This window comes from Mesoplodon bidens (assembly GCF_964165515.1).
Source record: "Mesoplodon bidens genome assembly, chromosome: 18".
Taxonomy (NCBI): domain Eukaryota; kingdom Metazoa; phylum Chordata; class Mammalia; order Artiodactyla; family Ziphiidae; genus Mesoplodon; species Mesoplodon bidens.
The window spans coordinates 18,465,373-18,492,757 of record NC_138175.1 but is presented as its reverse complement, the minus strand read 5'-3'; the positions used below and the strand labels follow the sequence as shown (position 1 = coordinate 18,492,757).

Below are 27,385 nucleotides of genomic sequence, written 5' to 3'. Positions count from 1 at the left end.
GCTAGCTATTTTACATTTGGTAGTGTGCATATGTCCATGCCACTCTCTCACTTCGTCCCAGCTTACCCCTCCCCCTCCCCGTGTCCTCAAGTCCATTTTCTACGTCTGCATCTTTATTCCTGTCCTGCCCCAGGTTCTTCAGAACCATTTTTTTTTCTTAGATTCCATATATACGTGTTAGCATACGGTATTTGTTTTTCTCTTTCTGACTTACTTCACTCTGTAGGGCAGTCTCTGGGTCCATCCACTTCACTACAAATAACTCAATTTCGTTTCTTTTTATGGCTAAGTAATATTCCATTGTATATATGTGCCACATCTTCTTTATCCATTCATCTGTCGATGGACACTTAGGTTGCTTCCATGTCCTGGCTATTATAAATAGAGCTGCAATGAACATTGTGGTACATGACTCTTTTTGAATTATGGTTTTCTCAGAGTACATGCCCAGTAGTGGGATAGCTGGGTCATATGCTAGTTCTATTTTTAGTTTTTTAAGGAACCGCCATACTGTTCTCCACAGTGGTTGTATCAACTTACATTCCCACCAACAGTGCAAGAGGGTTCCCTTTTTTCTCCACACTCTCTCCAGCATTTATTGTTTGTAGATTTTTTGATGATGGCCATTCTGACCAGTGTGAGGTGATACCTCGTTGTAGTTTTGATTTGCATTTCTCTAATGATTAGTGATGTTGAGCATCCTTTCATGTGTTTGTTGGCAATCTGTATATCTTCTTTGGAGAAATGTCGCTTTACGTCTTCTGCCCATTTTTGGATTGGGTTGTTTGTTTTTTTTGATATTGAGCTGCATGAGCTGCTTGTATATTTTGGAGATTAATCCTTTGTCAGTTGCTTCATTTGCAAGTATTTTAGAAATAGAAAATAAACTTAGGAAAACCAGAACAGTAGTTTTTCATGGAGCTCTTGGGATTGTGAATAGGGACGGGCAGGGTTTAGAATGTGGAGATGGAGTGAGGGGACTGAGGCTGAAAGAAAAGTGAATGTAGGAAGATGTTCAAGAGCAGGGCAAGTATAAAGACAAGTAAGGTAAGCAGTTCAAATTGTTAGTGGAGCAAAGTGGACAGGAAGGGGAGAAGTGGGATTGGGCTGGAATGCAGAAGCTGTCGAAATGCCAAGACAAGGCATCTGAGCTTTCTGTGTGGGCTCTAGGAGGGCTTTAAAGGTTTGCTGCCAGTCCACCAGTAATGTCTTGGTGATGGGCTGCCTGGATTTGAAAGCAGCATGCTTGTTGATGGTTTATTACTTTTATTCCCTTTATTCGTATTTTCATTCATGATTTATTGAGCACCAGCCACATATCAGATGTAACTTACATTAATTCATTTACTCTTCATCATAACCCTATAAGAGTCAATATCTTTATCTCCCCATTTCTCAGACAAAGAAACCAAAGCTCAAAGGTTGTTACCAGTAAAAGGCCAACCAGTGAGTGATGGAGTCTGGCATCTACTCCAGAGCCAAGGCCTTATACCTCTCTGCACCTACCTCCTCTCTCCAGTCCATTTTCCCACCTCTCTGAAATCACCATGGCCTCTGCTCTTACAGACAATAAAATTAAGCCACAGAACCAGTGGATCTTGACATTTCCTGCTAAGCGATTAAATACTTAATTTCTTGGTTTCCAGGGCTCATTTCACATTTTTTTACCTCCTATTCATGCAAGCTAGCTGTCACAAGGGCAGGATTCGTTACCTATAAGGCAGTTATGAGACACCTTGGGATAAAACGTCAGTTGCTTACATGTCTACTTTACAAGCTATTAAGAAGGTGTAAGTACCTTCCCTGCAGAACAGCTATTTAAATTTTGCCCTGGAGCCACCCTTTCTTTAGCAAAGTTGGAATTTGAAGACAAGTTAAGAAGGATAAAATAGCAAGAGAGCTCTCAACTAAAATAGCAAGTTCCTCTTTAGACTTATCTTTAAAGCACAGTATTCCTTTACTCTCTAAGGAATCAGTCCATTTTACTGGAACTACTTAAAGTCAACAGCTGGAGGGTCACCCTGCTCTTGCTTTGCCCTCCCAAACTAAAGTGCTTACCTTACCCTTCATTTCAAAAACAAATTAATCTCACCAGATGTGATTAAGATGATTCTTAAAGCTGTTCACACACTTAATAAGCCCAATTATATTTTTTATTCATCCTGACATAGTTCCTTTTGTTGCTGAATCATAGGTTTAACATTTTTAACTGATTGAAGCATCAGTTTCCCCCGCTGTGGTCATGTTGAGATCTTGGGCAGTGGTGGAAAAGTGCACTTAAATGGTGTACAGTTTGGGCAACTCATTTTTAGATTTTTACATTAGACGTTTACACTTGGTTTTGTTTCCTGACCTTGTGGCATCTCTGCTGTCCCCGAGGAGGCTGGAAGGTTGGGAATGAACTGAGCATCAGGGAATAGATCACAGACTCTGCACTACTAAAGACATAATTAGGTCATCTCTCCCGTCCACCTGCCAGGGCATGATTGCTAAAGTTTTCTTCCTTAGGAGAAGGCTGTTTCAGAAACACTTTTACACTTTATGTCCAACTTCTGTTTTCCATTATTGATAACCTGACTTTAGACAGTGACAGAAAGATTTGTAAAATATTTTTGGCCATTGGTTTTTTTCTTAATGGTTTTAAATGTTCATTCACTCAACAAATATTCATTGACCACCTACTCTGGAATATATAGTCCAAGGCAGGGAGGAGGAGGGGGACAAATGCCAATCAAAAAGTCACACAAACAAATGTGAAGTGTGGCTTTGACAGGTGCTGTGAAGAAAGGTACAGTGTGATATGAGAGCCTGTGTTAGGGACGTTTTACCTGATAGAAAGGGGCAGGAGGAGGTGACCCGTGAGCTGAGATCTAATAGATGATTAGGAATTAACCTAGTAAAGGAGGGAGGGAACAGTAATCCAGACTGAGGGAACAGCAAAGAAGCAATGCTGTGCCAGGGGGAGGAGACTGCAGACAGGAAGGACCCTGAAGATCAGTGATGAAGGGGGGGTGGACTGGGTAGGCTTTTTTTTTCTCTCTTTCATTGAGCCTTCTCTAAAAATACCATGGTAAAACAAGACTCTGCTGCTTTAAAAACAACAACAAAGGATTTGAAAAATCACTGTCTTAGGCCATCTACCTGACCTATCAAGGAAGTTTTATAACCCATATCACAGGTGATGTGTCATGTGACACATACCTTTCATCACGTTCCCACCCCTGTCAGATTGCTGTCTCTCTTTAAGCCTGTTTTCCTGAAATGCAATGAGTATGTTTGGCTGTCTCTACAAATCTCTGAACTCAGTTGTCCAACACACAGCCCCAAACCATTACAAAAAATATTCTCATTGCAGATGACAAAGGTAAAACCATATGGAGTTATTTTAGGTCAGTGGTTTTCAAATAATTTTTTTTTTTTTTTTTTTCTTTTTGCTGTATGCGGGCCTCTCACTGCTGTGGCCTCTCCCGTTGCGGAGCACAGGCTCCGGACACACAGGCTCCGCGGCCATGGCTCGCGGCCCCAGCCGCTGCGCGGCATGTGGGATCTTCCGGGATAGGGGCACGAACCCGTGTCCCCTGCATCGGCAGGCGGACCCTCAACCACTGCGCCACCAGGGAAGCCCTCAAATAATTTTTTAAAGCAGCAGAATCCATTTTTCAGTTGAGATCTAACATGAAGGCATCAGAAACGCAAATGACTTTTATTTTCTTCTTTGTGCCTTTTTTCTTATATTTTTCATGTTTTCTAGTATGAACATTGATTGCTTTTATTATCAGAAGATAATGACTTTTAAATTATGTAGCCATTTAGGAAAACTGAATCGTTTTATGATAACAAGTTTCAGGGACCAGCACAGATTGAAACAGATGGCTCCCTCTGTTACAGTACCCCTGTTGACCTTTTCACAACTAGGGATTACTAAGGCACAGGGTGACCGTGGCTATTTCTCCATGAAATTATATGATAACAGCAGAAACCTTACTGACGAACAGATGTTTTTCCCAAGTGGAGCTTTTCTTAATGAAATGGTTGCTTAGAAACCAGACCATAATAATAACTTTTCTATATTTAGTTTGTAAAGTGATTCAGTTTGCAAAATTACTAAGTCAGGGAATACTAATTAGATAAAATTGAGTATATCCATTACTTCTTGTCTTGCAGTTGAGCAACCAAATGGTTAAATTAGCAGCAAAATTTTGTCCAGATGTGTCTATCCAGATGCCATTCATAACAAAGACATATAAGGAAAACGAGAGCTCATAGAGCCATCCTGCTCTACTCTTAACTATATGATTCTCTAGTGGCACCATGTGTTTGCTCTTTCACCAATTTGTATTAGAAGCTGTTACATGTAACACTAGGTTGCTGAGAGGATCAGTTAGGTCAGTGGGTCAAAAATTGTACATGAAAATAACCTCAAGTTGAGCTCAGCGAGACAGCAGTGTAAAGGAAAGGCTCAAGAGTGAAGATGCTTGTTTAAGATGACAGGTTTGATAAATGGAAAATCTTAACATGCTAAATATTACTAACAACAAAGAAACCTCAGTATGCGCCATATTCGTCAGGTGCATTAAATCTTACATTCAAACTAGACAAAAATCTAGAAGAAAATACATTTCTGTCTTCCATTTCCAATAATGATGAGATACCTCAGCTGAAAACAGTTTTTATGCAGGGTAGCATATTTAAAACACTTTAAAAGCACAAACGAGCTAACAAGAAAGCAGTGAATTACCAGGCCAACATCTTAAGAGAAAGCCAGACCCTAAAAGGTAGAGGGAACTTAACAACCTGCATTTGCCCTCAGGGTATTTGCTGAAATTCATTTTTAGTTTCATGCTCTTGAAGGTCAAACCTGCAGAAATGAAAGCCTGTGTAGTCCCAACTTGAAGTGGGGAGGCAAACAGAAGACCTCCAACATTAAGCTTAGACCCCAAAGGAATACACCTTCAGATGAATCAGACGTAAAAATGGTACCCTTTCACCTCATCCCCAGGGGCTGAGAGGGGCATTGTCTTGTCGCTAGAGACACTGTAATCACAGCACGGTCCACCTTTCCTGCAGGTTTGCATTATTGGGATTCAGGAAAGTTCAAGCTGGGAATTAGAGTTTAAGATGTTTATATACTGGTAGTGTCTGTGGATGTCTTACAAGAACAAAAGCATATCTCTGTGGAAGAAGGGACCTTCACCCTAGACCCCAAAGAATCCTCAAAATAATTTTTACTTTTATTTTTAAATTTTTAATGATTAAAAATTTTATTGTGGTAATATTTAACAAAAAATTTGCTATACTAACCATTTTTATTTTATTTATTTTTGGCTGTGTTGGGTCTTCATTTCTGTGTGTGGGCTTTCTCTAGTTGCGGCAAGCAGTGGCCACTCTTCATCGCGGTGTGCGGGCCTCTCACTGTCGCGGCCTCTCTTGTTGCGGAGCGCAGGCTCAGTAGTTGTGGCTCACGGGCCTAGTTGCTCCGCGGCATGTGGGATCTTCCCAGACCAGGGCTCGAACCTGTGTCCCCTGCGTTGGCACGCAGATTCTCAACCACTGCACCACCAGGGAAGCCCAATATACTAACCAGTTTTAAATGTGCAGTTTAGTGGCATTAAACATATCCACAATGTTGTATAATTGCTATCTATTTCCAAAACTTTTTCATCACCCCACACAGAAACTCTTAACCATTAAGCAATAACTCTCCATTCTTCCTCTCATAATAATTATTTAATTAATAATTATTGTATGTTTAATTATGTACAGTAATTAAAATATATTCACAAAATAACCAAGCACAAGGAAACAAGGTCCCAGAAGACTTTAGATGTTGGACTTATCACACACAAATTATTAATTAACCAGGCTTCCTGTATTCATAGAAAAACAAGACAAGCTTGAAAATATCTTCAGGGATAGGAAACAATCAAAGTTGATGTAGCAGATTTGAAAAATAAACCAGATAGAATGCCTAAAAAGTAGAATAACTAAAACTAAAATTTCAGTGGATGAGTTTTACAGCAGACAGCTAAGAGAGAATTAATGAACCAGAAGGTAGAAAAGAAGACATTATGCAGAATGCAGCACAGAGAGACAATATTTAGTCTCTGGATGGAGAAGTCAAAAAGGAAGGATTAATAGATTTCATCTCTTAAAAGTTTAAAACTCATTCACGTCGAAAATAATTTAACCTTAATTAAAATGTAAAGTATAATTAAAGAAAAAAGATTTGCAACAAGAAGGACAAACCTAAATATGTAGAGACAGAAAATAGATTTGTGGTTGCCTAGAACAGGGAGTCTGGGCAGAAAAAGAAAGTAACTGCTTGGGTAGGAGGTTTCTTTTTGGAGTGATGAAAATCTTCCAGAATTAGACAGTGATGATGGTTGCAGAGCTATGTGAATGTACTAAAAACTACTGAATCATATACATTAAAAGGGTGAATTTTATGGTATATGAATTACATCTCAATAAACTTTTTTTTTAAAAGGACAAGCAGTTAAGCCTCTATATATAAAGAGTTCATAGTGATTAATAAGAAAAATATCCAGTAGATAAATGGATAAAAAAATAAATAGGCAATTCATGGTAGAGGAAAATAAGTAATAAAAATTTGAGAAATGTTTCTAATAGGCAAAGAAATGTAGATTAAAATAATAATGAAATACAGGTTTTTTTTGTACCATTTCAAAAAACACAGATTTTTTTTTTTTTTTAATGGGACTATCCAGGGCTGGCCAATTGTATTGAAATGCACACACTTGAACACTCTTGGTAGGAGAATTAATAGGAACATTTTTGGAATGCAGCTTTGAAAATGTTTATACACTTGCAGCCAGTTCTTTTTCTTTGGGGAATCTACCCTAAGAGTATAAATGGGAGTTAGGTGCCTATACTAATTCTGTCTTTAAAAGTCTATGAAATTTTTCCACACATGAATAATTATGCAAATGGCTCTCAGTCCCAGGGGCAGCTCTCAATTGAAGAACCCCGAGCTTTTTGCAGCATAGCTCCCTTGTCCCCTTTTCTAAGAAGCCCCACCCCTTCCTACACCCTTTTTAAATTTCTCTCTCTGTGTTCTTGTTACACCCAAACATGCTGTACTAACCACACTGTCTTGTAATCATTGTCTAATTTTTTGTCTCTCTCTCTAGACAGGTGCTGTCCTATTAACGTTTATAACACTTAGTACCTGGCACAGAGTAGACACCCAATTAATGTGTGAATGAGTGAAAGAATGATTTCTATTGCCTTAATTCTAAAGTTGTTTTCCAAGCTTTATGATTTATGCCATAGCTGCAGATTACTTCTATATACTCTTTTTTTTTAACATCTTTATTGGAGTATAATTGCTTTACGGTGGTGTTATATACTTTTATGTAAGTGATTTGTAATTTTTTTTTAGTTGACTCCTTTCCCCCCACTTCTTTTAGCAAGAGATTTTCTTTTTTTTTTAATTTTGAATTTTTTTTGGCTGCACGGCTTGCATGATCTTAGTTCCCCAGCCGCAGATTGAACCCAGGTCCTGGCAGTGAAAACGCAGAGTCCTAACCACTGGACTGCCAGGGAATTCCCTCCCCTCTTTTTAACAGAAGTAAAATTGACAAGAATCCTTAATATTTCTCCATCCTAAGTAATAATATTGCTATTAAAGTTTTCAATGTTATTGTCAGACCACCTCAAATGATCTACTATGAAAGCCAAGACATCTGGGGGAATAAACCCCCCTCATCCTCCCATAAAAAAGAAGACTGTTAAATAAAAGAAAGTTGTCCACTATAAAAACAGTGTTTGTGTATATGTGTGTGTGTGTGCGTGTATTTATTTCAAAGAGTGATGTATGGATGAGAGGGCACTAAAATGCTTATGTTGATTTTAGGTTTCAGGTGATTTTTTTAAAGCAGCTTTATTGAGATCTAATTCACATACCATATAACTTGTCCCTTTTAAGAGTATAATATAATATCTTTGAGTATATTCAGAGTTGCACATCTATCACCACAATCCATTTTGGAACATTTCATTACCCTAAAAAGAAACTGGTTCCCCGTAGCCTCCACTCCTCAATTCTCCCATACATCCATGAGTGATTTTTCTTTTCTTCTTTATGTTTTTCTCTAGTATTTGACTTTCACAGTGACCATGTATTATTTATATATCATCAGGGGGGAAAAGCCACGTTCTTTTGATTGTGGAAACAGTTTTTCAAGTCTTCTCCTTTCCCCTCTATTTATAGGTGCCCTGCTTAGCAGAGGGATTTTAACCTGAGGGTTGTGTAGATCCCTGAAGGGGGCCATACTACATCTGGTTACTAGCCAAAATTGTAGGCAGTGTGTTTATGTGTATATGTGCATTTTACCAGGGCAATTTATAGTAGCTCTGCCTGGTTTCCATATGAAACTACAGTTTAAGTCCTGCACGTCATGGTTACTAATTTCACAACAATCACTTTTTCTAAGCCAGTCCTAGCCCAGAGCACCTGTCACAAAGACTTGCCTAATCATCTCATTAGGACATCCGCTATGTTTAAGGAAAAATGGGAGAATTCAGGAGTTTTGAACTTGCCTGTATCACTGCTTAGTACCCAAAGCACAGAGCAGGTCTCCGAGCATTGACACTGGATCATGTGAAAGATCAGCCCTGTCTTGTTAGAGCTTCAGGCCAGGTGACCACTCCCCTGGGAGGCTTTGGCTCTCTCAAAACTAGTGAGAACCTGACGCATCAGTCAGCTTTGCTGATTCTGCAGCTTCTCTTTGCATAAGTTTGAAGTGAAAGGCCAGTAGAAAACTTACAAAAAAATGAACCTGGAGTTCAGGTGGTACTCCCTCTACTGGGACCACCTAGCTAGGGGTCTTTAAGACTGCTTTATTTTCTTACCTAGATTCAGCTAAAAGAGAACTACATAACCGTGTTCTGGGAAATCAGAAGCCCCTCTTTTCCTATTATCAGTAAGTGTTTCTTTTAATAGCATAAAGAGAATGTTAATATACAAAATGTTTCATTCTTTGAAAGCTACATAAAGAGAACTAAATGAATAACATCCTGGTTCTTTATTTCTCACCCATGACCAGCTGAAATGCAAGTTTCTCTAAATGCATAGGGCAGTGATTACTCTCAAAGCAGTGGTAATTGCTGTTTTCCTTCCTTCCTCACTTATGCCTTCAGTCAGTTAGGGCAGCTTTGTTCATATTTCTGTGTGTACTACAGAACCCTTGATCATCATGTTTTTGAGGCTCACTTTTCTCACCTCTGTTCTGAATCATGCAGAAGTATTTGATAGAGGCAGTCCTGACAAAGTGGACTCTAAGCTTTTTGGTGCTGTTTTGGGTTTTATTTTATTTATTGGGGGAGAGTACTAGAATAAGAGATTTAGGGGGCTCACAATAGCCATAAATATGTGGAGTGGAGGTGTCTAGGAATCACTGATGGAAAACTGAAACTCACTAAAATCTAAGTTTTTTATTTCCTTTTGTATGTCTCCTCTGTCATCACTAATGTTAGCAGCATCTCAAGTTAAAGTCATCTGTGAATTTCATTAACATTACTGCCTCCCTTTTCCACATAAAGATAAATATAAATAAGTACACCAATTAAGAACAAGGCAGTCCCTGTGAAGCCCAACTAGACCCAAGAGGATTCTGCCTTATTCATACGGGATGCATTGTGCAGAGTGCCTCTCCTTCCTCTGACCTTGGAGTCTAACAGAAAGTAAACTTTATGGCTGATAAGTACTTAAAAATATAAGATTTGCTATCTTTGGGGTTAGGATTTGCAAAGCTAGTGCTATTCCAGCAGTTATTTTCTCCTAGGCACTGCTGCCGGGTGGGTGGTGGGTAGCAGATGAAGGTTTGCAGTCCTGCTCTGTCACGTGGCAGCTCTGTGATCTTGGTCCCTATTTTTCACCCTTCTGTTGCTCAGCTTCTCCCTCAGTAAAATTAGGAACGAAAGTAGCATCTAATTCAAAGGATTGTTGGAAGTGTTAAAGGGATGAATGCATATAAAGTGCTTAGGACCATGCCCGGCATATTGAAAGCACTCATTAAATGTTAGGAATTTTTACTGTCCTTGCTATTAGGTTTTTACTTATTATAATAAACAAATATTTCATGATCCAAATGGCTTCCGGCAAGTATAGTGAACTGTCGGTAAATGTAGATTATTACGAATTTTAACTTTTTGCCCTCCAAAATGGGAATTAGAGAACAATGTAAGCAAATGTATTGGCCTTATTTTAGTGTTTGAGTATATTATTTAGATCTTGATTTAAAGAGGCAGACACTGGGTATTGTACTGCCATTCTCATAAATCTTCAACTTATTAGTCTAACCCTCTTTTTTCCTCAGGCCTGAGTAACACTTGCTCATCTTGAATCTTTATGAAGTTGTTGGGGCTTGTCCACACTTAACACAACTTTGGAGCTTTAGAGAAACTTAACATCACGTTGGCATGCTAGACGCTATCGTTTACTCTGATTACAAGGAGAGCCCAGCTATTCAGTTGAGTTCCCCATACTTTCTTGATTTAATAACCAACTTCTCCAGTTTGTGCAGCTTCCTGGATTCTTAGAGCTGAAATGATTGTTAGTTTCCATTATAATAAGCGGTCTCTAATGTAACAACTGAAATACCCTGCTAGAGGGTAGTAGTCTCCTTCTCTTCAGGTTCTACCTTATCTTTGTGTCCTTGAGCTGCAGCAAGAGAGGACAATCACAGGTTGCTGATTATCTTTTTGTCATCAGAAGGAAAATTTCCTTGTGCCTTACCTCTTCACCATCATTGTTCTTTCAAACTAGAACTTCCCCCCAGGTTAATATACATTTTACCTTCTTTCTAGTTTTTTTTTTTTTTTTTTTTGCGGTATGCGGGCTTCTCACTGTTGTGGCCTCTCCCGTTGCGGAGCACAGGCTCCGGACGCGCAGGCTCAGCGGCCATGGCTCACAGGCCCAGCCGCTCCGCGGCACGTGGGATCCTCCCGGACCATCTCCTGCATCGGCAGGCGGACTCTCAACCACTACGCCACGAGGGAAGCCCTCTAGTTTTTTTTTTTTTTTTTTAAAGGAATTTTGCTTTTTTAAAAAAATTATTTATTTATTTATTTATTTATTCATTTATTTATGGCTGTGTTGGCTCTTCGTTTCTGTGTGAGGGCTTTCTCTAGTTGCGGCAAGTGGGGGCCACTCCTCATCGCGGTGCGCGGGCCTCTCACTATCACGGCCTCTCGCTGCGGAGCACAGGCTCCAGACGCGCAGGCTCAGTATTTGTGGCTCACGGGGCTAGCCGCTCCGCGGCATGCGGGATCCTCCCAGACCAGGGCTCGAACCCGTGTCCCCTGCATTGGCAGGCAGACTCCCAACCACTGCGCCACCAGGGAAGCCCCCCTCTCGTTTTTAAAACAAACTTATTTCTGTTAATTTCTCTGAACATAGTTTGTAAAGAATCAAGAAGCTTGTCTCCTGCCCTGCTTACCCCCTCATGGTTACAGTCTTCAGAGATAACCATCCCCTCTACCCCTGTTTAAGTAGTTTCTTCTGGTAATTACCTCCCTATTTATAAATACAGTGCTCTCATGGGTCTCGGTGTTACAACTTCTGCACATTTTCTGCTCATTTCCTGCATGTTAGATGAAGCTTCAGCATCCACATGCACACGTGCCTGCACACGCACGCCTCTACCCCTTCTCCCTCTGCCATTTCCCCATCACAGTGTTTGGCTAAATCATTGGGCAGTGTTTGTTGCTGACTCTGGATATTATTCATTGCTAAGCCTAGTTCAGTTGTCCTTTCTTGTATATTTGCTTAGTTTTCTATGTAATTATTGCTAATTTTTTACAAATGATCCAACAGCTCTATCAAATACATATCATTATTTTGTCCCATCTTTGCTCTCTTTACTCAGACTTAAGCCTTTTTTTTTTTTTGCCTGCATTGGGTCTTTGTTGCTGCGCACAGGCTTTCTCTAGTTGCAGCGAGAGTGGGCTACTCTTCATTGTGGTATGCGAACTTCTTATTTCGGTGGCTTCTCTTGTTGCGGAGCACGGGCTCTAGGTGCGTGGGCTTCAGTAGTTGCAGCACGTGAGCTCAGTAGTTGCGACACATGGGCCCTAGAGTGCGCAAACTTCAGTAGTTGTGGCGTGTGGGCTCAATAGTTGTGGCGCGTGGGCTTCAGTAGTTGCGGCTCGTGGGCTGTAGAGCGCAGGCTCAGTAGTTGTGGCGCCTGGGCTTAGTTGCTCTGTGGCATGTGGGATCTTCCTGGACCAGGGATCGAACCCGTGTCCCCTGCATTGGCAGGCGGATTCTTAACCACTGCGCCACCAGGGAAGTCCCAGATTTCAGCCTTTGATACCTATATTCTTTTTATCCTTGTCAGTTTTTTTTTACTCCTTGACTATCACTTTAGTGAGATTTCAGGAGGAAGATGTTTGTGATCATTCTGTTATATTTGATTGAAAATTATTTTTACATTTTCATCTCTAAAAGGGGCTGTTCTATTTAAAAGACTGTGCCCTTTATCACAATTTTTTAACTTATATTTTATTTAGTTATATTTGATACATTACATGGTTCAAAATTCAAAAGGTACCAAAAGATACAGAGTAAAAAGTCTCTTCTCTCTTATCTATCCTCTAGTCACTCCATTTCCCTCCCTAGAAACAACCAATATCATTGGTTACTTGTGTATCCTTACAGAACTATTTATTAGTGTATAAATGTGTGTATGTATTTCCCCTTTGTACACAAATTGTTGAATTCTATACACAGAGTTTTGTACCTTGCATTTCACTTAACAATAGATATTAGTATTTATTCCATAAAAGTTCTTTAAAAGCTTCTTCATTTTTTTATGGATGTCTTTCTTTGTCTGACTTATTTCACTTAGCATAATTCTCTCATGGTCCACCCATGTTGTTGAAAATGTTAAGATTTCTTTCTTTTTCATGGCTGAATAGTATTCCAGTGTGTGTGTGTGTGTGTGTGTGTGTGTGTGTGTGTGTGTGTGTGTGTACACCATGTCTTCTTTGTCCATTCATTCATTGATGGACTTTTAGATTGTTTTCATATCTTGGCTATTGTAAACAATGCTGTAATGAACATAGGAGTGCATGTATCTTTTTGAGTTTGTGTTTTTGTTTTCTTTGGATAAATGCCTGGTAGTGGAATTGCTAGGTCATATGGTAGTTCGATTTTTAATTTTTTCAGGAACCTCCATACTGTTTTCCACAGTAGCCATACCAATTTACAGTCCTACTGATGGTACACGAGAGTCTCCTTTTCTCCACATCCTCTCCAACACTTGTTATATCTTGTCTTTTTGATAATAGTCTTCTAACAGGTGTGAGGTGGTATCTCATTGTGGTTTTGATTTATATTTCCTTGATGATTAGTGATGTTGAACATCTTTTCATGTGCCTCTTGGCCATCTGTATGTCTTCTTTGGGAAAAGTGCCTATTCAGGTCATCTGCCCATTTTTTAATCGGATTTTTTTTTTTTTTTTTTTTTTTGCTGTTGAGTTGTACGACTCTTACAGTTTTTTAATAACAAGTTTTTGAGATATAATGCATATACCATACGATTCACCCATGTAAAATATACAATTCAGTGTTTTTTATTATATTCACAGAGTGTGTAACCATCACCATAATTAATTTTAGAATGTTTTACCCTCCATAAAGAAACTCCATATCGTTAGCAGTCAGTCCCTATTCCTCCCCACCAACTCCCACAGCCCTAAGCGACCACTGACCCTACTTTCTGTTTGTAAATTTGCCTATTTTGGACATTTTCATATAAATGGAATCATTCAATATGTGGGGAGTTGTGTTTCTTACAGTTTTCTGCAGAAATACCTGAGAAATTCAAGTGAGTAGGTGGTTTCCAAGTTGATGTGGGTATTTTGGAAGGTAGGTTGTTGTCTGCCCAGGGGAATAAACCTGGTTAGTTTTAAAGTGGGGATGATGTAGCAGATTCCTGGGATAGAGCCAGTCAGTAAAGACATTTAGGATTAGACTGTCTTTCCTATAATGCAAGAGCACTATGTAAAGTGAGACCTAAACTATGGTGACTGCCCAAGGTCTGCAGAATCGCTGAGCAGCACGCTGAGGGATCATCTTGAAGTCGACACTGGATCAGAATACATTTCTGGCTTTGTAATGAAAGTCTTTGGGGGAAAAGAAAACAGTTATTTTACAAAGTTGACTGTCTCTATTTTGTCGCATAAAGTACTTTCAATAATATTTTTTCAGTTGGTTAATTTGCCTTATCCTGTGCTTTGCCCCAAAACACAGATCAGAACACTTTCATGAACTCCTGCCAGATTTGGTTCACCTTTGCTTTCTCTGTATCTTATCTGTTACACCACATCTTGAAATGCATAGTCATTTTCCTGTGATCAGAGCAGGAGCAGGTATCTCTCACATAATCATTTGGTCCTTGTTGCCGAAGGGATTGTTGTGTCATGTTTCCTTAAAGCTAGTGCTGACCCAGAAATTACCCTGTTTTCATATTACAAAGGAGGGGCCAAGGGGTATATGAAGGTTATGGTCAGGCTTCCTCAGTCGTCAAAATTCAAAAAACTTTTCAAAGAAGAAACAAAACAGCCACACAAAATCTCATCCCTTTAAATTGTTATATAGTCTTAACCATCATATGTGATTCTCTTCACTGCTCCGTCTAAGAGTAAGGAAGGAACCATTGTCCTCTAGGGATTCATAAAGTCATAGGTGGCAACTGTATCCTGAGAAGGTAAACTCAGACAGTCAGAGAGCCATTTGGCAGCAGTCCATGGAGCAGGTCAGCAGGAAGATAAACAATTACTAACCTGGGACTGTGGGAAGCAAGGAAATTGTACTTTGCTATTGGCAACCTTTTTATGTAAGATTGGGAGAATTAATGCTCCCTGGTGGAACTAAAAGTTTGGCATTATAGGAAAAGTTTTTTTAAAAAATCTGAATTTGTTTCTTTAACCTGAAGAAGGATATATTAGGATTCCTTTGGTTGAAAAAAAATCAAACTGGCATAAGCATAAAAGGATATTTATTGGCTTTCGTATCCAAAGGTTCTAGTGAGTAAATGTGTAATTGGATCCCGGGGCTCAAAGCATGACACAGTTCTCTCCTTTTCTCCTTTCCTCTCTTGGCTTGACCCTCCTCTGTGTTTGCACCATTTTGGGGTTGACTTTCTCCACATGATGGCCACTGGCAGCTCCTGGTTAATCACTTCTACAGGCACAAACAAGAAGATGAAACAAAACAATCCCCCTTCCCTCCCCACACACACACAGACTCCAGGAGCTCATCTTTCCTGGTAGTTCCAAAATTGGCTCCAGGATTGAGTGTCTTCCCCCATTCCTGAACCAAACATTGTGGTGGTGATGGCATGGAATATCCTAAGGCAGCCTTGACATGAGTTTGTTAACACATGAAGAGAGAGAAAGTGGGTAGTTACCCCCACTCAAACTACATAGACTGAGAGTAGGGAAGGGATATTTCCCAAAGGAACAGCAGGTGTTGTTACCAGAAGAGAGGGTAGATGCTGTGTGCAACCAAAATGCCTGTCTGCTACAGAGAGGGAATCAAGAGCTCATTTGGTTTTTTTTTTTTTTTTTGCGGTAGGCGGGCCTCTCACTGTTGTGGCCTCTCCCCTTGCAGAGCACAGGCTCCGGACGCGCATGCTCAGCAGCCATGGCTCACGGGCCCAGCCGCTCCGCGGCATGTGGGATCTTCCCAGACCGGGGCACGAACCCGTGTCCCCTGCATCGGCAGGCGGACTCTCAACCACTGCGCCACCAGGGAAGCCCCTCATTTGGTTTTGAAGTATACAGCAGGATATTCTCATAGAAGTAAATAACTTCTCTGCTAAAGATTAGCGAGATAAAAATAGGCATAAATGACAGTAGAAGGGACTTTAGTAGTAGATGTTTTTCAGAAAAGCTAGATATAGATCAAATTTTTATAGAGCAAATCCCATTTTACGACTGAGTTCCATTATGAAGTCACAACTATATTCCTGAAAGAAAACAAATCCACTGAATTTCGAGTTAGGAACTTCTGGTGAAGAAGTAGTTATGACTGCTACAGATCTATAATACGTGCCGGGCCTCGTTATACATCAGTGATAGGACATCTGCCAGCGTTCAGTTACCAACTATCAATTCACTTTTCCTTTGGGCTCTTTTAGAATGTGGAAGCTGTTTCCTTCATTTATCCTTTTCTTAGCTGCAGACATTTTTCCTATGCTGGGAGGTCTCTAACTCCGCCTTGGACCTCCAAAAACTTACCCCTCGTTTTGCGTCATAGAGCTACCTACAAATGCAGTGTCACATTTTGCCAACAAGGAAGCTGTCTAATTCAGGTTCTGCCACAGCCTGAAACTCCCTAAAGAGCAGAGCTTCTGTTTATGTAAAACTGTAGGCCACATAAAGGAAGACAGGGCTTCCCTGGTGACGCAGTGGTTGAGAATCTGCCGCTAATGCAGGGGACACGGGTTCAAGCCCTGGTCTGGGAGGATCCCACATGCCGCGGAGCAACTAGGCCCGTGAGCCACAATTACTGAGCCTGCGCGTCTGGAGCCTGTGCTCCGCAACGAGAGAGGCCGCGATAGTGAGAGGCCTGCGCACCATGATGAAGAGTGGCCCCCGCTTGCCACAACTAGAGAAAGCCCTCGCACAGAAACAAAGACGCTACACAGCAAAAATAAATAAATTAATTAATAAACTCCTACCCCCAACATCAAAAAAAAAAAAAAAAAAAGGAAGACAGATGTGGCTTAAGACCCACATGTAGAGACTTCCCAGGCTTTTCAGGCAATGAAAAGGTACAGGGGTGAGGAGGGCAGAAAAGAGGATGGACAAGCAGGTGTAGCCCTCAGCAGTTGCATCGCCTTGGTGTATATCTATTTATAAGAGAATGGAACCCCAACCTATAACATAGAAAACAGTATATAGACTTTGCCTGCAAGACTTTCAAATTAAATGGAAGAATGGTAAACTCAGATAAAAAATAATTATAGATTTCTCAAGCATTTATATTATTCCTTCCCCATCTTCTCTTTCTTAATTCCTGAAATTTATATCAAGACTGTATCTTTGAACCCTTTTATTCATTCATTCATTTGACAAATAGTTATTGAGCACTTGTTATGTGCTGGCACTCTTCTAGGCATTGAGGCTACAGTGGGGAACAAAACAAAATCCTTGACTTTGTAGAGTTCACATTCTGAAGACAGCAGTCAATAAATAAACAAGTATATATCATTTCAGGTACCGTTAAGTGCTAAGAAGAACAATGAAGCAGGGTGAGAAGGATAAAGAGTGGTAGAAGAAGGAGGCTGTCATTTCATATACGATTTGAACAGAGACATGATGGGCTTTTAGGAGCAAGCCATGGGCTACCTGGAGGAGGAGCAGCCTAGGCAGAGGGAGAAGTCAGGCGAAGATGCTGGGTCCAGAGCAGCGTGGTCTACAGCTAGGAGTTCCAGCCACAGTTGCTGGAGGACAGTGAGGAAGGGAGAGCGTAGTAAGAGGTGAGGTGAGAGGCAGAGCAAAGGCAGGTGGGGGATGGGGGCTGCTCATATTAAGGGAAGGAGGGAAACCAGTGATGGTTTGGGCAGAAGAATGATGAGGTCTGACTCATCTTAACCAGATAGTTCCAGCTGCAGTGCAGGAATAGGGTAGAAGCACGGAGACCAATTGGGATTTTTGAAAAAAATCAGGCCAGAAATGATGGACCAGAGTGGTTGAGGTAGAGGTGGTGAGAAGCATTCTCACCCTGGGTGTAGTTTGAGACCTGAGTTTCCTTCCTTCATTTGTTTTTTCCTTTTTCCTCACTATTCTTATTTTATTTTTTTTGCGGTACGTGGGCCTCTCACCGTTGTGGCCTCTCCCGTTGCGGAGCACAGGCTCCGGACGCGCAGGCTCAGCGGCCATGGCTTACGGGCCCAGCTGCTCCGCGGCATGTGGGATCCTCCCAGACCGGGGCACGAACCCGCATCCCCTGCATCGGCAGGTGGACTCTCAACCACTGCGCCACCAGGGAAGCCCTTCCTCACTATTCTTTAGAGTATAGTACGTAACCCCTCCCCCCAAGTAATGGAATTTGTGTTTATATAGTTTTGAGACTAGGGGCTTTATTTCTGGTCCTGTCTTAGTCGTGTCTCGCCTCCTCTGTCAGCCCCTGTAAAGTTTACTTGATACGGGGTTGGGCTCAGATAATGATAACACTGCTGCAGATTCTACATCTAGGAGTTCTGGCGTGATGGGAGAGGGGATCAGCAAGGACTAGGAAGGGAGACCCAAGAGCAGGATCTTCCTACTTCTGATCAGGGAACTCAGCTGGAAGCACAGTCTACTACTAATCATGCCCAGAATTTGCATTCCTTATTTCCTTACAGAAATTGTTCTCATCACTGACAGTTTTACAGAGAAAACTCATACTGGGGTAGAGAACTGCAGCAAAGACAGGAAGCACTGCTGTGCTTCAGGCTGATGTGTGGGCATAGACGATACTTGTCATAGAACCTTAGTGTCTCAGACTGGGAAGGCTCCCTCGAGGACATTTGATCCGGTCTTCTCCCACTGCTGTGTAAACCCCTGCCATGATATGTAATCATCTAGCCTCTGCTTCCAGAGTCTAGAATCCATAGATCATAGAATGTCAGTGCTGAAAGAGACCTTAGAGATCATATTGGCCTGAGACTAGAAGAATCCAGGAGTGTGAACTCTCAGACCCATGTTCTTTCCACTCACAATGTTGTCACTCCAAATACAGGGCAGCCCTTGCTGGTAGAATGACAGAGGTGGGTTTAAATGTCTCTGTTTTCATCCCATCACAGGCTGTCTGGGCTTATTTTCTTTTCAGTGCTGAACAGTAATGAATCCTTTCTTTTTGTTTTCAACCCTAGGGGTTGCCCTCCTCTCAGATGTGTACCCTGAGAAAATCTTGCCTGGCCTGTTGGCACAGTATGATGGCGGTAAAGACAAGCACACACTGGAGACCAGAATGAAAGTCGGAGAAATCCTGATGCGAATTGTCAGGGCATTAGGTGAGTTTTCTTGTTCCAGCATCTGGAACGGGGTCAGGGAGCAGTATGACTGTGGAACCAAAGTCTGTGCACCTGGAGGCTTGTTATGCTAGCAAGGTGAGGACAGTTTGGGGGCTGAGGTGAGTTACTTCCTGTTCAAGGATTTAGCAGATGTCCAACACGCACCAAGAGATTGGCAGCAATAGTGCCCATTCTTCTACAACTGCTTAGTCTCCCCCACTGAGCCATGTTGGGGCCCTGATTTTCCTCAGAGCTGGAATGAGAAGTTTCCCACTTGCTGAGCAGCAGCAACCATGAAAAGAAGGGGAATGTCAGACAGGGAAAGAAGAGTGCTAACTCTGGTTGAATGACTTCTGTGTGCCAGGTCCTCTACGTGTATATAATCTCATCTAATTTTCCCAAGAAATTCTATAAAGAGGCAGTTGTTGGGCCCATTTTATAGATGAGGAAACTGTAGCACAGGGACCTTCAGCAATTTGTTCAAGACTCATTCAGCTGGTAAATAGTAGTGCTAAGAATTGAACCTACCAACTCAAAGGAAGTTGCTCAAAACCACACAAGCTGAGAGTTGTAAAGCCATGGGCTCTAGAGTCATACTGCTTGGGATCAAATCCCAAGCTGCTGCTTATCAGCTTTGTGATCATGGGAATGTTTCTCAACCTCTGGTGCCTCAGTGTCCTCATATATAAAAAGAGGATATTAATAGCACTTACCTCATATGGCTATTGTAAGGATTAAATTTTACTCTTTACCCACTAGGGGAAGATTTTGAAAAAACAAACTAGCTTTGGGATTCCCTGGCGGTCCAGTGGTTAGGACTCTGCGCTTCCAGTGCAGGGGGCGCGGGTTCAATCCCTGGTCGGGGAACTAAGATCCCGCATGCTGCACGGCATGGCTAAAAACCCCCAAAAAACAACAAACTAACTTTTGCCTCTTGTATCAAGAGTTTACGTTGAGTTCTTCCTTCGCCAGCATTTTTAAGGATTTCCAAAGATTCCACATAACCATGCATCATTTCCACGGACGTAGCCCTTAAGTTTCCTAATTTCTGGGTGACCCTCTGGCTAAAGAAGATAGAACCTAGATCTCCAACCACTTAAATTCTTTTATCACTGAAAGGAAAATCTCATGAGAGTGAAATTAAAAGATTTTTTTCTGCCCTTTGAAGAAGGGCGAACTTTCTATATTTGCCTTAGTCTTAAACATGGGTCTGGTACATATCAGACAAGTGCACCATTATGAGAAATGATTCTCTCACAATCGGTGTGAGTGTTAACTTTACCCTATTACAGGATCAAATGCACCTCTGACTTCCATTTGTCTGTATCATTGTGATCATCGATCTGAGAAGGATGCGTCTGATACATCAACAAAACATGTCTGTTCTCTGTAACTTCTGGTAGACCGCTATCATTGGCGTGATAAACGCTGAAAAGGCACATTTCTCTCTCCATCCCCACAGGCCAGTCCAAATCATTTCCTGTGGTGAGATTGAAGGTGGGGATGAAGGACTAGGTTGAGTGGGAGAGAGGCCTTGCTCCTCCTTACATAGTCCTATAATTAGCCCAATTTCCAAAACTGCCTTCTGGCATTTCAAAGCATATTCCATCAATTCTCAAAGTTCTAATCTTCCTGTAGCCTACTCTAACAAGTATCCAGCTGTAAATGTTGCCTTAGCTTTAACTGCTACTTTCTAATTCACCTAACCAACTTGTCCGGGTGCATAGATGAGATGGCTGACTGAAATCCTTGAAGTGAAATTAAAGCCCATTTTTACAACATAGCCAATGTCCTCAGTTTACTATTGGTGTGGAAATCCTTGTGACAGCCAATTTATAAGACTTCTTTAATAAGTACCCTAGTTTCAGTGGTCCAGGCCTTGTGCTCTCCCCATCCCCAGCTCTTCTTTGCAGCAGGGGGAGTTCCATGGGAACACAGGCCCATAGGTAGGAGCCAGGTGCAGTATTACCTCTTCCTCTTGGCTTCAGTTCCCTAACCACATCTACTTTTCATCCTGCCACTAGACAATGGTGAAAAATCAGCAGGAGCTTTTTTTTTCTTTTCATTTAAAAAAAAAAAAGATTGAAGTATCATATACATACAGAAAGTATATAAAGTACACTAATTTTAATAGTGTAGTTTTATGGTTCTCTACATATCTGCCATCACCCAGATCAGTACAGAGAAACTTCTAATAACCCATAAAGTTTCCTTTTTTCCCTTCCTAAGCTATACCTGCCCCAGAGGTAAGCACTATTCCGACTTTTTATCAGCATCAGTTTATTTTGATTGTCCTTGAACCTCATTTAAAACAAATTTTTATTTATTTATTATTTTTGGCTGCGTTAGGTCTTCGTTGCTGCGCGGGCTTTCTCTAGTTGCAGAGAGCGGGGGCTACTCTTCGTTGCGGTGCTCAGCCTTCTCATTGCGGTGGCTTTTCTTGTTGCGGAGCACAGGCTCTAGGTGCGTGGGCTTCAGTAGTTGTGGCACGCAGGCTCTAGAGCGCAGGCTCAGTAGTTGTGGTGCACGGGCTTAGTTGCTCCGTGGCATGTGTGATCTTCCCGGACCAGGGCTTGAACCCATGTCCTCTGCATTAGCAGGCGGATTCTCAACCACTGTGCCACCAGGGAAGTCTGAACCTCATTTTAATGGAATTAAATCCCCATGTTTCCAGTAAGTTGATAGATACGGACACTTGGCTAAATTTGGGTAAAATTTTAGGGGGCAAGAATATTTCATAGGCTGTGCTGTGTATTGTATTTCCTGTTGTCTCACATTACAAGGCGTATGATGTCTGGTGTCTCATTTTAGTGATGTGAAGATTGATCAGTGGTGTTTCTAGTAGGGTACATCCATAATAAACTTCCCCATCAACCTTCCTCCTATTGGTTTTAAGTAACCACTGGTGATTGTTGCCTAGATTGTTGCTGTTATTTCATAGAGGTTACACTTTTTTACACATTAGGAAACAGATACAGAGACGGGTACTAACTTGCCTAACGTTACATAGCTAATTAATGATGGACCCAAACTTTCAATCCAGACAGTCTGACTCCAGACCCAGTCTCTTACCCAATACACAATACTGTATCCTGAAAATGTTCCCATGTCATTAAGCATCTTTTTCCTGTCATTAACACACATTTTCCACATCCTCTATAATTTTTAATGATTGCATGAGACTATCATTTGAATGTATCATAATTTTTTTCAACTGACCAGCTTACAGGTTGTTCTAATTTTTCACTATTATGAATTACGTTAAGATGAATATTCTTGTAGCTAAATCTTTGTGCAGATCCATGATAATTTCCTAGGAAAAATTTCTGAAAGTAGAATTTTTTAAAAGCATGTGCATATTTTAAAACATATTTATTGCTAAATTATCTTCCCAAGAGATTGTGCCAGTTTATATTTTAATGTTTGAGAATATTTGTACCCTCATCAGCACTATGTATGATCAAGCACATATATAAAGAAATGTTATTGTGTTTTTATTTCCATTTATTCAATTGACAGGGTTAAATATTTTTCATATTTTTATTAGCTGAATTTTTGTGTGTGTGGAGGGTGTATGTGTGTGTGTGTGAATTTCCTGTTCCTATCCTTTCTTCATTTTTCCATTGGGGTGTTGATTTTGTTATTTAATTTGTAAAAGCTTTATATATTTACAGATCTTGAACCACTAACATTTATGTTGTAAATATTTTCTTTGGTTTATTTACATTTTAGTTATGTTCATATTTTCTGTTTTGTTTGTTTTGAAATGTAGAAGTTTTTTATTTTGATGTAGGCAAATCTATCTTTTCTTTTATGGTTTCTCTCTCATATAGAAAGGCTTTCTTAAACCAACATTTTATAAGTATGAATCTATATATTTTAATCTGTACTCCTCAACATAGAAAATATGATGGTAGGATTTTGGTTTCATTTCTTTTATTTAAGGAACTATTTAGTTTTTTTATTGTACTTTTAGAAATTTAATCTTAATGCATTGCTAAATTACCGGTCACTCCAAATGTTTCTCCATCTGTTTCCTCTTATATGGCCCAATGTCGATGTTGACAATAACCTGTGAGCTGTTATATGTCATTGCATTTTTTTAAAACTTCTTTTAAATGTATAACATTAAATAACTGTGCCCAAGATATTGAATTGGTAATTGGGACAATACCTGACAAGTGGAATTAAAGCAAAGGGTATTGAGTACATCTGTAAGGGTATTTCCTTCTGAGATTGCCTAGAGCATTATTCCTGATCTGATATAGACTACACTCTTTTCTCACATATGCCAGATGAAGTATCTTCTCTCTCTTCAGCAGAGCTGAACAAACACTACCCAGTTCTTTGTTCCTCTAGACCAGTGATTCTCAAATGGGGGAGTGGGGGGAAGAATTTGCCCCCCAGGGGACATTGGCAATGTCTGGAGACATTTTTAGTTGTTACAGCTGGGGGCAGTGGGGACGTTACTGGCATTTAATGGGTACAGGCCAGGGAAGTTTCTAAACATCCTACAGTGCACAGGACAGCCCCCTGCAACCAAGAATGATCTGGCCCAGAATGTCAGTAGGGCTCCTGCTGATGCACCCTGTTGTAGAACTCATGGTCTGCTTTATAACATCACTCAGATATGTTAGTTACATCCAAGACTGCCACATACAATTGTGCAGGTTGTTCTCAGATTCAAAAAGTCCAGGAGGCATTATTGTATGAATGGCAGGGCCTGGAGCTGTACAGTACTCACCTGTGCAGTCATCCTGGTGGCCTTGACTGAATTCTACCCTATCCTACATCTCAGTTACATCTTAGATTGCCATTTCACTGGAGAGAGCTTGAAAAAGTTATTCATTCCTTCCTGTAATTACAGATCCTCTTGGATGTGGGAGGTTCTGCACATGGCTCATCTTATCTATTTTATACCAATTTTATGAGCATACTTTTTAGTGGATAGCCTTTTCTGATATCTGCTGAATATAAGAGTGTGTGTCCTTATTATAGAGCCTGTGGCCACCTTTGAAGTGATTACATATGCCTCCTTTTTTTTTGCCTTCCTTTTACATTTAATGGACCATAATATGAACTAAAGTATATTTTTAAATTATCCCTTGTATTTAAGGAATGTTTTATATCCTTTGCTGATATTTCTTTCTCATTCTAAGGAAAAAGAGAAATAAATGAAATTGCTTTTTACTTGTATGTGAATTTGAATTTCAAGCTTGGATCAGAAGTCCTTGATGGAAAAACAGTTTCCTCCTCTGCCTATAGTAATACTCAGACATTCTCTGAATTCTGATCTCCTGCTTTTGTCAAGTCTAAATCATATAAATTCCTGGGTTATTTGGTAGCTCTTTCTAATGCTCAAAGCTCTTTTTTTAATCTTTTTTTTTTTAATTGGGGTATAGTTGCTTTACAGTGTTGTGTTAGTTTCTGCTGCACAGCGAAGTGAATCAGCTGTATGTATACATATATCCCCTCTCTTTTAGATTTCCTTCCCATTTAGGTCACCACAGAGCACTGCATAGGGTTCCTTGTGCTATATAGCAGGTTCTCATTAGTTTTTTATCTTGAATATGTTTATTTTTTTCTTAATCTTGAGAGCAGAGGCATCAATGTAGTTCAGTTTAAAAATGTTTTTTGAGTAGGCACTGAATGGCTGGTTCTGTGCCTGGGGCTGGAAATAGGAGCACGAAAAAGCCACCGTCTCTTCCTTCAAGGAGCTTATAGTTTAATCAGAGCCGTCAACTCATACACAGTTCTTCTAAGGTGACCTGCTAATTTAGGGAGAGGCCTGTGTAGGGTATTATGGGAGCTCAGAGGAAACGGTCTTGTCTGTCTTTTTCTCTTTGGGACCCTGCAGTTGAATGTGGCAAAGTTCTTTGGGGCTACATCAGTTCCTCATCGTTATCAAGAACAGCAGGTCAGTTTTTGAAAAATGGCTTTGTATGTTAACTTTCAGAGATTTTCAACTCACAGCATAGCCTGAAGGTGAAAAGGTGGGTTGGATGTGTGAATAATTGGATACTTGTCTGGGAGTTCAGCATTCATAGATTTCAGCAGCAATGAATAACAGTCAAGGATTAGAGTTCACATACTTTGAAAGGAGAATTTTTCAGCAAAATTCAGAGAATTAAATGAAATGCTTCTTGCCAAGTTTGCCTAGGTTAGCATCAGTATAGTTCAGTTCAACAAATACTTACATTAATGTAAATTGGAAATACTAATCTGGCCAAAATTGAAAGTTGGAGCCCAGACCGAATAATTTTTTTTCTTCTCTTCCTCCTTCTGTTTTTCTTCCTCATGTCAATTTTTCTGAGAGATATAACTTTAAAGTCTATTCTTAGACCTTTCCCTTCCTAATTGTATCAGTAATACATGATAATTTTGGACACTTTGGAAAATATTAAAAAGTGTAAAGAAAATAATCACTAATAGTCTCACCATTCAGAAGTAACCATTCTTTGTTTATATTTTGACGTTTCCTTCTAGTTTCTTTTTCTTTCTCAGACTTGTAATTACATTGTACATATCCTGCTTTTTAAAAAATTTAACATTATAAGCACTTTTCCATGTCATTAAATATTTCTTGAAAATATAAGATTTATTGGTTGTTATAATTAATAACCTGAATTTATCATAATTTTATTTAATTATCTTCTAGAAAGATATTGTTTAATTAGGTGGTTCCAGTTCCTTACTTTATGAGGAACTTTATGAGGATTATAAGAAGTGTGCTATTGATTATTCTTATACGTAAATCCTTTGGTGAATCTTTGATTCTTTCCTTAGGATTGGTTCTTAGAAAGGAATTACTAGGTCACAGTATGTGCCTGCTTTTAAGGCTCTTGATATGTAGTGCTAAGTTGCCTTCCAGAAAGGGATCCTCTTGTCAGCAGTGAATGAGACTGCTAATGTCTCACAGAGAAAAATTATTCCATGGCTTCAGACCTATCCTCTAACCCTGACCAGCTATCTCTAAAATGTGTACCTTTGCTCCCAGAATGAATGGAGGAACCTGTCAGAGAATGTTGGCGGTGGGTGGGTGGATGAAGGGAAGGAGGTCAGGGAAGGACTGATGGATGGATGCATGACTCAGTGTGAACCCATTGCTGCCCTAGAAGAACAACTCAGATCTGATAGTGTCACCATGACTTACAAAGCACAGCACTTATTTTTAGAGGCAGAGCGCAGTCTTCTAATCAGCAAGCTCAGACAAGTTCTAGTTTACTCTCGGTCAGAAACTTCTAAAAATGAGAGCAGGAATAGAAAGCCATATTCATGTTGCTTCATCTTAAGAGTACCTTCAGTGAAGTCTGTAAGAAAGATCAGTAATTAATATTTGGAAAGAGGAATGAGGGGAGAGAACTAAATCTCAGGTCTGTTGGAGTGTGCCACGGCAACTAGAATGACACTGGGAATGTGGGGACAAAGCAGCTTATACTTCTAGGTTAGAAGGTACCTTTTCTCAAATTCCTCTGGGCTTTAGGGTATATTTCTAACTCTTACAACCTGCAGAACACCCTTATTTAATGTGCTTTATCAACTCTTTTCCATATCACCTGCTTTTTTTTTTTTTTTTTGCGGTACGCGGGCCTCTCACTGTTGTGGCCTCTCCCATTGCAGAGCACAGGTTCTGGACGCGCAGGCTCAGCGGCCACGGCTCACGGGCCCAGCCGCTCCACGGCATGTGGGATCTTTCCAGACCGGGGCACGAACCCGTGTCCCCTGCATCGGCAGGCGGACTCTCAACCACTGCGCCACCAGGGAAGCCCTATGTTGACTTTAAATGGAAGTCACAGAGATTTTAAGGAGGGAAGAATTAATCATAATTACATTTTAGCAAAATCATTTTGGCTGCTATGTGAAGGATGAGAGTGGGACAAGACTAGAAGCAGGTAGACTCATAGGATGTTGTTGGGCAATCTGGGAACGAGATGATGATGGATATTGAATGAGGATTTACATGTGAGAAAGAAGGCAAATGATGTCCCCAGATAGGAAAGAAAGCATGAGAACAAAAGTGGGATGCCTGTGTTGTGAATGGAGGACTTGACCTGTCTCTGTATAGCAAGTTGTATTGGGTGCCTTGGGTAGTAAGGCTAGATAGAGAGGGTGGGCAGACCACAGAGAGCCTTGAAGACTGGGCAGAGGAGTTAGGACTTGATGTGATGGGCATTTGGGAATCACTATGGTTTCTTAAGAAAGGAAGCCACGTGATGACAGTTTTTTTTGTTTGTTTGTTTTTTTGCGGTACGTGGGCCTCTCACTGTTGTGGCCTCTCCTGTTGCGGAGCACAGGCTCCAGACGCACAGGCTCAGCGGCCATGGCTCACGGGCCTAGCCGCTCCGCAGCATGTG

The 27,385-nt window shown here is 40.6% G+C and overlaps 1 protein-coding gene across 1 annotated transcript in view; it reads left to right on the top strand.

Moving 5' to 3' along the window:
• The window catches only part of TANGO6 (transport and golgi organization 6 homolog), a 169,683-nt gene that overhangs the window by 85,101 nt on the left and 57,197 nt on the right, over positions 1–27,385 (top strand). The window contains exon 15 of the mRNA XM_081215235.1: positions 18,891–19,031. Within this exon, the coding sequence (XP_081071361.1) occupies positions 18,891–19,031 (141 nt within the window). The remainder of the gene's footprint in view (positions 1–18,890; positions 19,032–27,385) is intronic.